Source organism: Nycticebus coucang, chromosome 14 (genome assembly GCF_027406575.1).
Source record: "Nycticebus coucang isolate mNycCou1 chromosome 14, mNycCou1.pri, whole genome shotgun sequence".
Lineage (NCBI taxonomy): Eukaryota > Metazoa > Chordata > Mammalia > Primates > Lorisidae > Nycticebus > Nycticebus coucang.
Genome location: NC_069793.1, coordinates 3,230,029 through 3,242,990, shown reverse-complemented (window position 1 = coordinate 3,242,990; position 12,962 = coordinate 3,230,029). Strand labels below are relative to the sequence as shown.

The window sequence follows — 12,962 nt, the reverse complement described above, 5'->3', positions numbered from 1 at the left end:
GCTGACTCGCCACGGGTCTGGGGGCAGTCGCTAAGCACTCCCGCCCCTCCGTTTCCTCAGCACCAACAGGCGAGAGTAGGGAGGAGTGGACAGGGTCTTGGTGCCCGCCAAGTGCACGAAAAAGCCTCCTGCCACCCAGAAAGCCAGGGGGGCAGAGATCCCCTCTGCGGCGGTCTAGGGATCCAGGGTCAAACTGGGGACGGAGCCAGGTGTGGCCTCGGGTTGGCTATTTTATCTGTCTTGGCTTTATCGCGGGGACACTAGGCTCATAACTGAACGCAATCCAAAGGATAGTGTAGGCTTATGTGACGATTTGCCTGGGAAGTACAGCCCCCGTGTGCGGGGCGTGCGGGTATTTGCAGACGGAAATTTGATACTCTTCGTGCCACAAAGGTGCCCAAGGCCTTGCTTGGCACAACAGTGCTACTGGCTGCCAGCTTTTATGGTAACTGTCATTATATGGGGGACTTCAGTAAGTTAGTCTTTGCCTTTAAGTCACCCCTCTTCTATCCTGTGCCTCAATTTTCAGTGTGTTTCTAGTGGGTATAAACTTCAACTCTAGAGAAGTTTAAATGTACACAGGTGGAGGAGGTTGTGCTGTCCCCTGCCACCAGGAGGCAGCTTTGGCAAACATGATGGCATTTTTATGATCACAGCTAACATGAGCACTTACTGAAGTCCCTTGCTAGCAGCTTGACATGGAGGATCTCATTTAATTCTTGTAAAAACCCTGAGACAGGATATCATCATTTTACCCATTGTACAGGTGGAAAACAGGCTAAGAGGTTCGTCAATTTCCCTACAGCATGTCCTCAGGTGTCCCTGATCTGGGGCCCAGCCTTACTCAGACTTTCCACCATGCTGTCCCCTTCTCCTGTTCTCAACACACACACACACACACTTAACATGAAGCAGACGCCTCACTGGAGTCAGAACTGTCCCCAGCCTTGGCTTTCCCCATGGGAGTGAACAAGGAGTAGTAAGGGAATAACAGTAAGTATGTCCTACATGACAGGTACTCTCCACGCATTTACAACCACCTGGTGAGGCAGGGACTGTGATTCCATTTAACAATGAGGAAACCGAAGCACCAAGAGCTGGCAAGGGTAGAGCCGGGGCAAGACCCAGGGCTGTCTGGCCCACTCCACCAACTCTGAGTTCTCCCCAGCACTCATGCTGGTGCCCTTTGCTCATCTCTCCTCCCAGAGTTAGAGGTTTCCACTGGCAAGGGGATCAGAATGTTCCCCTGCCAGGTTCCCAACAGGGTCAGAAAAGAGAACGCTTGGGAAGAGTTGGGTTTCTAGTGCAGTGTGTGTATGGAAGAAGTTGAAATGTCCCCATGCCAGCTCTGGCCTCTCTGTCCCCACTCCTGCTGCAGTAGGGCGATGCTCTGAAAGGATCTGGTCATATCCTTCCCTTGCCACAGCCACAAAGGGTGCCCTCTGTCCTCCCAGGTCTGCACCAACCCGCTGAGTGGCCCTGGGTCCCTCCCCTTTGAATCTGTGCTAAGACTCTGACATCTGTCTTCCATTGAGGACAATGCCCAGGTCAGGCCTGTACTCTTGAGTTCTCTCCTTTCCCAGGAATGGTCTGGAGGCAACCTTAGTAACACTCCCAATTTGGCCATCAGCTCACAGGGAAAGGTGACTTATAGCCCGAATGACTAGAGGTCCCGGTCAGATTTGGCCTCCATGGCACTCATCCCCACCCCCATTTTTTTCTGCTCCTGTCCACACTGTGCTCACCAGTTGTCAGGCATTTTCCTGCCATACCATGTTGTTTCCCTTGCCCGGGCTGCCTTCAAGCTTCTCCTGTCCTCTGGAGACACTGCCACTCACAATGTGGCTCAGGCTTCAGGTCCTATGCCTTTCTCCTCTGAATGCCTCCTGCTTGGCTGATGGCCCACTGCACCCGCCCATGCAGGTGTCAGCATGGGGTCAGCTTCCAGCACAAGTACATGCAAACCCCTCCTAAGACCAGAAGCTCCCAGATGGACGCAAGGTCTAGCTCACCATGGAGCCCCGCCTGGGTGGGCACTGAGCAGGTGGGTGTCCACCAAGCCTATCTCAAAAACCCTGCTCACTTCTCTCCCTCTGCAGGAGGAAAGCAGCAGTAGTGGCAGAGGGCAGGCTCTGGTGCCAGACAGGCAGCTGTGGATTCCAGTTCTGGCTTGGTCACTTCTAGCTGTATGCCTTAATATCCCTGTAAACACAAATGGCAACACCTCCCTTCCTGGGGTTACTGTGGATTAAACAACAAAACCCCTGAGAAGCAGAGCCCAGAGCCTGGTGAGTGCTCAATGAGTGTAGTTATTATTATCATTAGCACAGTGCAGGGCACAAAGTGGGCATTCAGGAATGATAGCCCTTGTGTCATAGCCAACGCTCTGGACCTGCATGTCCCCTCTCCTTCCTTTGTTGACTCCTGACCATCCCCAAATGAGGTTCAAAGTCTTCCATCCAGCATCTTCCCAGGTCCACACCCAGACCTCTTGCTCCAACCCCCTCTTTGCCCCCTGCAGCCCATGCTCCAGCCACCCTGAATCTGTCCCGTGGTTTCCTGTGTGCTGGCACCTGCACCTCTGCGGGCCCTCCCTCTGCCTTGAGTACCCTTCCCATAGACCTGAAAGATTCTGAGCAGCCACTGAGGCTGATCTTCTAAGCCACTTCCTCTGTGAAGTCCCCTCCCTGGCTGCCAGTGAGGACTGCCCCACAGGCCCTGACCATTCTCTGATCTTAGCACACAGGAAGCTGTGCTGCCATTTGGTAAACTTGTTGGTCCTCCACTAGACTGTGAACTCTGCCTGGGAGGGGAGAGGGACCATCCCATTGTCCTTGTGTCCAGAAAGCCTACATGGTATGGAGTCCAGCCCTTAGCAGCTGTCAGAAAATGCCAGTCCCAGCCTGCCATCAATTCAGCACTGGCTTAGGGGCTGGCAACACTACACGCATGCAGGACATGTGGGATTTGTGAGGGCGGCTGAGCATTGAGGTTTATAGAAGAACCCAGGAGGGCAGCAGGAAGGACGAATATCTGGAACCGGGTTGGCAGGCTCAGGGCGCAGACAGCCTAAGCTGGGGGTCAGGGGCCCTGGGCCCCTTCACCCCCCCAGGGGCACACAGTGTAGGCGGCATGACGTGGGACGGCCCAGGGTGGGCAGGGACATGAGACTGGACTTCCCTCTATTAGCCCAGGGCAGAGCTGGTGCTGAAGGTCCCATCAGTATGATGGCGGTATAGAGATCCTGGGGACCTCCAGACTTAGGCGGGAGGGGCACAGTCCATCCAACATGTCTATCTGGCATGGCCATGTGCCAGCAGGTAATATCCCACATGCAGCACTCCCTCTGGGCTTCAGGAGATGGGGGGCCTGGGTGGGCAGGTGGATGCAGCAGCTGGGGGCCCCAGGGAACCTAGTCTAGTGGCCCCTGGAAAATGAGGCGGACACAACCATGCTCACCAGTGAGCCAGGCCCCACAAAAGGGGCAGGCGGCATGGAAAGCATGGGTGCCGTGGGGCAGTGGTGTCTGGGCCCAGTAGCGGGCAGTCTTCTCAGAGCAGACATGGCCGCAGGGCGCAAAGGCATGGCTGGGGGGCCCAGGGTCCAGGCAGAGGCCAGCCTCCTGGCCAAGCCACAGGGGCACATAGGGCCCCACAAGGCGGCAGAGAGGACATTCACGCTCCTGGGGCCCCCGCTCCCTCCGGCAGCCCCAACCATGGTAGCCATGGACATGACCACAACGCACATAGACCCAGGGCTGCTGCTTGTCGGGAGCTGTGCGGCCACGGGCTGGACTGGGGAAAGCCAGGGTGCTCAGCCCCACAGGGCACTGAGGCCGTGCTGCATTTGCCTCCTGGCGCTGGGCCTCCAGCTGCTTCAGTGTGGGTGCCCGCAGCAGCCCCGCCGGAGTGCGCCACAGCAGTGTGGCCCCGCACAGGTCGATGAGGGAGCCGTCCTGCAGCACATTGGATTCATTTTCTACCTGCAGAATCAGTAGAAGGGCCTTATTGTCTCAGAGGCCCCACAGCCAAATCGCCCATCTATCCTGCTAAGCCTCCCTAGAGAGGCCACCCTGGGTTGCCCCAGACAGGGACTGGCCCTTGCTCCCAGTGGGGCACGGGCCTTGGTTTCATCTGTCAAATCAGGAGATCTGGACCAAAACAGGGTTTCTCTAAAAATGTTTTCCAAAGTTCTGCCCTAATGGCAGGGGCAGGGAACACCCCTAACTGGGAATGCTGGATACTCAGCCCAAAGCAACTGTCCCAGGCATTATGGTTAAAAGCAAAAACTTTGGTGCTAGATTGCTGGGTTTGAGTACTGGGCCTCACTGTTTACTAACTCTGTGTCACTGGTTGAGCAATTTAGCCCACACTGTTTCCTCACCCTCAAGATGGATGCCTCCTCCCGGGATCCGAAGTGTTTCTCACGAAGATTAGATGAATCAATCAGTGTGAACACTCGGGAAGCTGCTAGGCACACAGTGGGTGCTCACAAGTACATGCTTATGAAATGTTCATGTGCACAGTGTTAAAAAGTAACACTTTCCCAAGTCTCCCAGTAGAGTTGACACTCTAGTCTAGAAAGACAAGATGTGCTTTCCCTGAGGTTCTAAGGGATGTGCTTACACCCAGGAAGAGCTCTGCATGGCCCATTTGCGGAGCACGTCCACAGGACCTTGGGCAAGCCCCTGCCTCTCTAGAACTCACTCCTGGCGCAGTTCTCTGACCTGTACCCTGTGGCGTTTCCACTGCTACCTTCCCTGTGGGAGAGAATAAAGCTAAACCTGTCTAAACGTGACAGACACTCTGCAGACAACTGACACCCTAGGCTACAAACTGCTCACACGTGGGCCAAGTGTCACCCTCATTAGAGGGTGTGATTTTTTAAGCTGCTGGCAGTCTGCAAGCTGAGGTGTGTTTGTGTGCGCTCCACTTCAGAATGCCACAGAGACCTCTCTAGGGACACAGGCTACCCTTAGGGATGCAGGTCTTTCTCTGACTGTGGGGCAAGTGGCACATGCCAAGAACTCCCCAAGCCTGGGAATTCTCCCAGGTGGCATTTGCTGGGGTTCCTGTGGGCATAAGTGCTGGAGATCACTCTTGGCTCCGGATGGGGTATGGGCAGACTGGGAAGGATGGGGGTGGGAGCAGAGCAGGCCACCTACCAGCTTCCCCCGCTGCTGGGCAGAGCGGCTATCCCGTAGTGTATATACGTTCCCGCAGACCGAGATCTCTCGCCAGACACCCGGAGCTGAGTCCTCCGAGAAGCCACCTGCTGGGTGCATCACTAGGACTCCATTGGTGGTCAGGCCATCCATCAGGCCATCAGGGGTCCGCCATTTGGCTGCCCGCTCCTGGGACCACATTAGGGATCAGATCACACCCCAAGAGGCCCCTAAACAGGCTGCATGTCTGAGGTACTTCCCCTTTATCCTCAAGTTCAGAGGTGGCCCAGAGAGGACAGGCACTGGAGCCATAGGACTTGGGCATCCCCTGACCTCTCTGAGCCTCACTCTGCTCATCTGTTCAGTAGGATTGCTAAGCCCTGACCAGGTCATCGTTAGGGTTACTATGGACTGGTCCATCACCTTAGGATGCTGCACCTCCCCAGCCTGACCTTGGCTCATCTCAGATGAGGAGTTGGTCCCTGCCTGGGGGCTCACTCACTCCAAGGAAGATGTTGCTGGAGGCATCGAAGCCAGCAGCATAGATGCGGGCTGTATAGGGTGGCCGGCGGTCACAGAGGATGCGGCAGGCATAGCGGGAGATGGTGCTCTGGGCAGAAGGACCGTCAGTGGCCCCTCCTCCTGGGGATGTGTCTGTTACCACAAAGTCGATCATGTTCTCCGTGGAGCGGCCAATCTATGAGGAAATGGAGGCAGCCCTGGGATTATACAAGCATGACGATGTACCACCAGCCCTGAGCAGGGAGTGGCACTGACTCTAGGCCCTCTGGGCTCCTAGGTGGGGTCTCCAAGTCCAGCAGCCATTCTCCTGCTCTGTCACCCACTCAATAAAAAATAGTTGATTTGCTGTTAAAACAGTAGAAGATTACTCAAACATTAGCAGCAAATAGTAAACATTTAGTAAGTATTTATTACCTGCCAGGTACCACAGTAAGCACGATTCTCTTGCCTCAGCCTCCCAAATACCTGGGTCCACAGGTGCCTGCCACAATGCCCAGCTATTTTTTTTGTTGTTGAAGTTGTTGTTTTAGCTGGCCCAGGCAGGGTTCGAACCCACCAGCCTTGGTGTATGTGGCTGGCGCCCTAACCACTGAGCTACAGATACCACCCACTCTAAGCACTTTATGGGCAATGCCTCAGTTAATCTTCTCATGTCATAGGTACTGTTATGGGCCTCACTTTACAAATGAGGAAACCAAGGCTCAGAGAACTTAAATGGCTCTTAAATGCCAAAGTCACCTGGTGGTTACGTGACAGAGCAGAGATCTGAACCCAACCATTATGACTCTCACACCCATACTCTGAACTCCCAAGTATTGCCTCCCACAGTCTGGGGGTCTTGATACAGCCACAGACTGGCTGTGTGACTCTGCAGAATGAACTATTGACTACACCAAGTGCCCCCAAAGCTTCCTTGCCACAGCCTTTCATCCTGAAGCCCCAGCCCGGAGCACCCACACAGCCTGGATGCTCCCAAGGTCTGTGGGAGGGTCTGACATACCTGGAACATGTCTGTGTCACTGTCATGTGTGTACTCCACGATGACCGAGTGGCTCCGGGACAGCGTGTATGAGATGCTGTGCTGGCCTCGGTTACTCAGTGCCTGGTGGGGAGAAAGAAGTCACTTTCTGGGGCATGTGGCCATGAGAAGTGTGAGCCTCTGAGCTGAAGCTGGAGCTGGAGCTCAGAGCCCAGCAGGAAGCGGTGGATCTATCCTTTGCAGAGGGTGTACCATGCACTGATTTAACCCCTACAGTCACCCAAGAATGAGGTTGTCAGTCCCACTTACAGCTGAGGGAATTGCAGGTCAGAGGAGGACTGGCCTAAAGGTACAGAGCTGGAAATAGCAGAGGCTGAATCTAACCCAAATCCTCTCAAGCCAAAGGTTTTCCCTCTGCTATCGTGTGTGATGGTCACAGCCCCCTCTCTGAGCCTCAGCTGCCTCTAAGAGGATGCTGCTCATTTCCATCTGATGAATGGAGTCTGATGGTCAAGGAAACATACTGTAAAGCACTGTGAACATTGCAAAGGATTTCCCATCGCTGCCCTTTCTTGTGTAGCCCAGTAGGCAGGGAGGACTGGGAAGGCTGAAGACGTGGGCGTTGCGCAGGGAGGGCAGGTTTGGCACTCAGACCAACAGGTCAGGTGCTTGCCTTGGAGACGAGCGGCGTGGAGATGTGGTGCATGACGTCTGGCTTCACACCATTGGCATGTGGTCGGCGGCTCAGTGCGAGGCGGCTTCGCCGGCGGCCCTTGTCCCCACTTGCCAAACAGCCATTATAGCTGTGGATGTGGGGAGTTAAGAAGAAAGGGTTGCAGGAGGAGAGAGAAGAGGAAAGAAAGTGAGCCTCTGATGGGACATGATGCAAACTGCCAACTTCTGGGCAGATCCCAATGTAATAAACACACTCTAGAACCACCCGAAACCAGAAGGCCCAACAGTAGAAAATCAGTGTCCTGGGAAGCAGAGTGGGTGCCGAAGAGCTTCATAAGGACGTTCTGTCAATTGACTAAGTATTTCTCGCCTGAGCCGCGTCTGGGTGGGTGTTGAGGCTGTAGAGGTGATGCACGCTGGCAACTGAGTTATGTTCCTTCAGGGGAGGGGGCCCTTGGCTGCTTCTGCAAATAAGGTGCCACCTGCCACGACCCAGGCATAAGCCAATATGCCGTAGGCCCAGAGGAGGAGGGAATTCTGGCTCTAGGATCAGGTTTCCAAGAGAGTAAGCATCTATTGGGTCTTTTTTTTTTTTTTTTTAGAGACAGAGTCTCACTTTGTCACCCTCGGTAAAGTGCTATAGCATCACAGCTCACAGCAACCTCCAGTTCTTGGGCTTAGGCGATTCTCTTGCCTCAGCCTCCCAAGTAGCTGGGACTACAGGCGCCCGCCACAACGCCCGGCTATTTTGTTGTTGTCGTTGCAGTTTGGCCAGGGTTGGGTTTGAACCTGCCACCCTTTGTATATGGGGCTGGTGCCCTACTCACTGAGCCACAGGTGCCGCCCATCTATTGGGTCTTGAAGAACTAGAAAGGATTCACCTGTAGCACATTATTGTTTATTACATCACAACTAGAAACCAAAGGAGAAAATGGATCCACAATGCCACTACCTCCGTGTATTCATGCACTTCAAATCTCCACCTTCCTTTCCAGCTCTTGTCCAGAGGGAGTGATTGTGAGAGGCAAAGGGAGTGAGTCACAGCTTTGATAAGCTGCCAGGTACTAAACCTGTGGGTTCCCGGTCCTCCACATTATGAATCACCTAATGGAGTCTGTGCAACGTCCTGCCAGGCAAGTGTCTTTGTTCCCATGTTCCAAATGAGAGAAATTGAGGCTCAGGGAGGTAAAGTGACTTGCCTCAGGCTAGGAAGTTAAAATGTGCACATCTGAGCTTGAGTCTGTCTGACTCTGACCTGCAGAAGCCCTTCTAGAGGGAGGCTCACCCTGAGCAAAGGCCCCACGGATGGCCAAGTCTGGTGAGATCAGGGAATGGTGACTTGGGTGGTGAAGTACAATAGGGAAGATGAAGGTAGTAGAAGGCCCCAAACACCAAGCTGAGGACGTTATTCTGTAAGCAGTGAGGAGCTACGAAGGTTTCAAAATAGGGAGTGGCAGCTGCCAAATACAGACGAGGACCACTAGAATTGCAATCTTCTGGTGAGCTTGTTAAAATCCAGATTCCCTGGCCCCCCTGAGGTTCTGATTCCATCATGAGGTGTATTTTCAGTGTGCTCTGCAGGGGGCTGTGATGTGCAGCCAGCATGGGGCATCCCTGCTCTGCAGAGGGCTGTCAAGAGGGCCCACACCTTTCTGCTCTCAGTCTCTCCAATCAGTGGTCTTGCCCTCAGCTAGAAAGCAAGCCTTGCCTTTGGGATGAGAACCAGTGGCTTGTCCCATGCTAGCATTCCCAGGAGGGGCATCCATTTTGCCCTTGTGGGTTCTTTACAAGTATACTGGGTGGAGCCGTTCAGAACACAGGCTCAGGATACAGATGGGCCTGGCTTAAATCCAGCACTTCTATTTATCACGTGACCTCTATAAACCAGGGCTAATTTTTCAGGACCCACCCACAGGTTCATTTTGCTAACTAAATGAGATAAAACATTTTAAAATGCTTGGCACAGAGCTTGGTGTCTATAGCAAGCCCTTATAAGCATAGCTATCATTATTTTCTCTAAAAAGCACATGGCACACACATGTCAACAAACAGTAGCCATTATTATTTCTTAATAATCATTATAATGAAAATATAGCTTATCAAATAGTTTCTTCAGGACTAGCGGCAGAGAGAAAGGCCCAAAGGAAACCTGGATGGAGGAGGAGGGAGCAGGGTCCGTACTTGGGGGAAGTACTTGGGGGAGGAGCCGAGTGGCTGGTGTAGGGAGGATCCTGGTAAGACCAGGAGGGCTGAGGACTGCCTCACCTGGCCTCAGCTACACATCTATAGTGTGAGGGTCAGCTGTGGCTTCGTGAAAGTGCACTAGACCTAGAGTAAGAAAGCCCTGGGTCCAAATCCCAGCCCTGCCACTTACCAGCTGTGTGCCCTTGGGCCAGTCACTTCCCCTCTCTGAGCCTCGGTTTTCTCACCTCCTTCCTCACAGCATCTTTGTGAAGATTGAAATGAAATAATGTCCATGAAAGGGCTTGGCACAGGCCTGCCTCCCAGAACACTTGCTATGTGCTGGGTACTGTTCTATGTACTTTACAGAAAACATCTCACTCATTCCTTCTGGCAGCCCTCTGAGGTAGGGTTATTACCATCCCTATTTGCAAAACGGGAAAGTGGAGACACAGGGAAGTTCAGCAACTTACAGAGGCAGGATTTGAACCAAGCAGTTTTGCTGGAGAACCAAATTTCTTCACCTGACACCAAACACACTAGGGGCTTTATAAAAGGCAGCAGTTATCTTTTTTTCCTCATCTAGTCAGAAATGCGGGCAGTTAGAGTTGTCTCAGTAATTTGTGAAAAATGGGAAGATAAAATAATAATTATGAATTGAAGTGGGTTTGATCGGTTTTGTCTTTCAGCTGGGAAGGTGAGGAGGGACAAATGGCAGAAGGCCCTGTGGGGGGGTGCCTGGTACCCTATCCCTCCCAGGCCAGGGATGCTCACCCCAGAACGATGAGCTCGCCATACTTGATGGGCTCCTCGCCTGGCTGTGCATCTTCACCGGGAGAGGAGAGAACACAGGACCCCTTGTTCCCAGGGTGCTGGAGGTCTGAGGTTCGAGGGGCCCCCACTTCAGGGTTTCCTTCCAGCACCATTCTGGGCAGAGTGGGAGAGAAAAGAGCTTTGCAGCTTCCCATCCTAGCCCCTCCACATTCCCAACTCCAGCCTACTGCACAGCCTCCTAGGCTAAGGCGATAGTAACCTTTCACCACTGCTGTTGCTATGACAACTACTTCACCTCTGCCTGCCCTAAACTGACCAAGGATGCTGGAATACCAGGGAGTGGAGATGGGTGCAATGGCCCCAAAAGGGAGAGGTGGTACAATCAGAGGGTGAGGATATTTGGGTGTGCCAGAGGGATGGACTAACTTATGGTGGCCAGAGGATGCTTTTGGGCCAACACACCAGACCGGGATGTGCTTGGAAGAGGGGCATCCCATGAGTTGGGGGTCCATACTCCTCATCTCAGACTCAGTCCTTGGATTTAGCTCTTAGCCTCAGGACCGCTGAACTATCTCTTCTGTCAGGTCCTTTCGCTCTATCTATCCATCTTAATCTTTCTGCCCCTTTGCAATGTAGGCCTGTTTTCTCAATGACTTTCCGTCCTCCCAGCCGCTGTCCTTTTCGTTCTCTTCTTACCCTCTTCTCCATCTCTGCCTGTCTGCCCGCCTTCACCTCACCATCCATCTGCCTCAGTCTCCCCATCTTGACCTCAGCCTGCGGCCAGGCCAACGGACTCTCCCTGGGTGTGCGCCCCTCCCTCCCTCAGGTGTCTGCCTGCGGTCCCTGGGCCGCTCGGGTCTCAGGAGGCCTATGGGGGCAGCGCTCCCCCCTCCTGCTCAGGCTGCAGCAGAGCTTGTCTCCCGCAGGCAGCCTGTTTAGAAAACATCCCCGCGTCGGAGGGACTGCGCCGGGCAGGCCCTTGCCCCGCGCCTCAGCCCCAGGTGGGCATAACTACGGCCCAGCGCATACGCAGATACACACCCGCGGCCCCTCCACACCAACACGCGCGCGCACGCCCACAGCCCCGCACACTCGGAGCCCGGCGGGCACTGCCCGGACGGGCGCAGAGCCCACCTCGCACCCGCGACCGCAGGGACGCGCAGACGCGCAAACAGCCACAGGCGCCCGCCCTCAGACCTACTCCCGCCACCACCCCCAGACACGCAAACACGCCCCCCGCGCCCGCCCGGCGCAGCCCCCGCCCCCTCCGCCCCTGCAGCCTCACCTGGCCACGTTCCGAGCCCGGCTGGGCGCTGCTCCCTCCCCGCCTTGCCCCTGTTCGGCCCCAGGGCCGCTGTGGCTGGATGAGCCCGGCCCGCGGCGGCTCCGCGCTGCCTTGTCACGGGGACACCCGGGGCCGGGAAAGGCGGGGATGAGCCCGAACCGCCACGCTCCGCCCCCTGTCCAGATGCCCCGCCCAGTTGTCCCCGCCCCCCGAGAGAGTCCCTCCTCACCCAGACTCCGCCCCTTGCGGCGAAGCTTAGCCTTCGTCGGCGGAGCTCCTCCCTTTCTGAGGAGACCACGCCCTTCTCTTGAGCCCCGCCCATGAACCCAGAGAAGCCCCGCCCACCACCCTGTCCGTGGGGCTCCCTTGCCCTTCCTCCGTAGCTCAGGGACTTTCCAGTAATCTACGCGAGCCCCCAGCTTCAGGCTCCCCAGACTCCGCCCCCATTTCCGGGGACTTCGGGATTCTCCCAGAGACCCGGACGCCCCCTTCCCACCGTAGGCCAAAACCTTTGCTCTGGGCCTGACCCCACCTACTCCCACGCGGCGAAACCCTGTCATGCAGTTAGAGAAGTGGAGACTAAGAGGAGAGAAGAATACTAGAGCAGGCAGAGGGGATGCGTGTCGGCTGTAGAGGCCGAGGAAAACAGCTGCAGTTGACCAGAGTCGCAGATCTGTCTTCCAGCCCAGCTGGGTGGACCTCCTGCTGGCTCTGGGTCCCTGCTGTCCAGGGGCACCACCTTCTCCCCTCCGTCTCTCCAGCATGCACACATCGAGATGCCACAGAGGGGAAGGCGACCTTTGTGGCAGTGCAGACCTTCTGGGCCTGGACTTGCAATGGATCTATTCTATCAGCTGTTTGAGCTAATTAAACCCTTTAGTCCCTGGGAGACAGGCACAATAATTGCCCATTTTACAGATGGGGAGACAGGTTTACAAAAGTGACTAACTCATTGTAGTTTCTCAGAGGTGCAGGACAGGGGAAACCTGATAAGCATCAAATAAGGTCCCTACTGCTCAGTATCTCTGGATCTCGAATTATAACTAAGGCCTAGAGTGTAGTTCCAGACCCAGTCTTTGGTCTTGGTGGGGTCAGTTATGAGAAAATCAAGGGAGCCTGGACAGAGGATGTGGCTTTTGCCTTCCATCATGAAAGCTGTTTGGGAGTTTGCCCCCACCTTCCTGAGAGCCTCTGCCCCACCCCAACTTGTTGCATGGGAAGCTCCCAATGTACCAGACTCCCCCTGGGCTGGGCCCACAGTTCCACTAATTCCCTCACCTAAAAATAGTCAAACTGCTTTGCCAGTTGCTCAGGGCCCAGCAGCTAGATGGAACACAAAACTGCCAACAGCACATCCCCTAGAGAAAAAGACCCTCATCAAT

General features: G+C 54.8%; 1 protein-coding gene across 2 annotated transcripts; it reads right to left on the bottom strand.

The window, feature by feature from the left end:
• Positions 1–2,969: 2,969 nt before the first annotated feature.
• On the bottom strand, positions 2,970–11,740 carry PELI3 (pellino E3 ubiquitin protein ligase family member 3). 2 transcript variants are annotated; one of them, XM_053562428.1, is made up of 8 exons: positions 11,581–11,737; positions 10,296–10,448; positions 9,715–9,786; positions 7,339–7,468; positions 6,687–6,788; positions 5,667–5,861; positions 5,165–5,353; positions 2,970–3,982 (listed from the first exon to the last, which is right to left on the bottom strand). In XM_053562428.1, the coding sequence occupies exons 2-8, from the start codon at positions 10,445–10,447 to the stop codon at positions 3,413–3,415; spliced, it is 1,410 nt and encodes a 469-aa protein (XP_053418403.1). In that variant the 5' UTR covers position 10,448; positions 11,581–11,737; the 3' UTR covers positions 2,970–3,412. The 2 variants fall into 2 exon arrangements, with proteins under 2 accessions (XP_053418403.1, XP_053418404.1); XM_053562429.1 differs by lacking the exon at positions 9,715–9,786 and having other exon boundaries at positions 11,581–11,740.
• Positions 11,741–12,962: the final 1,222 nt, after the last annotated feature.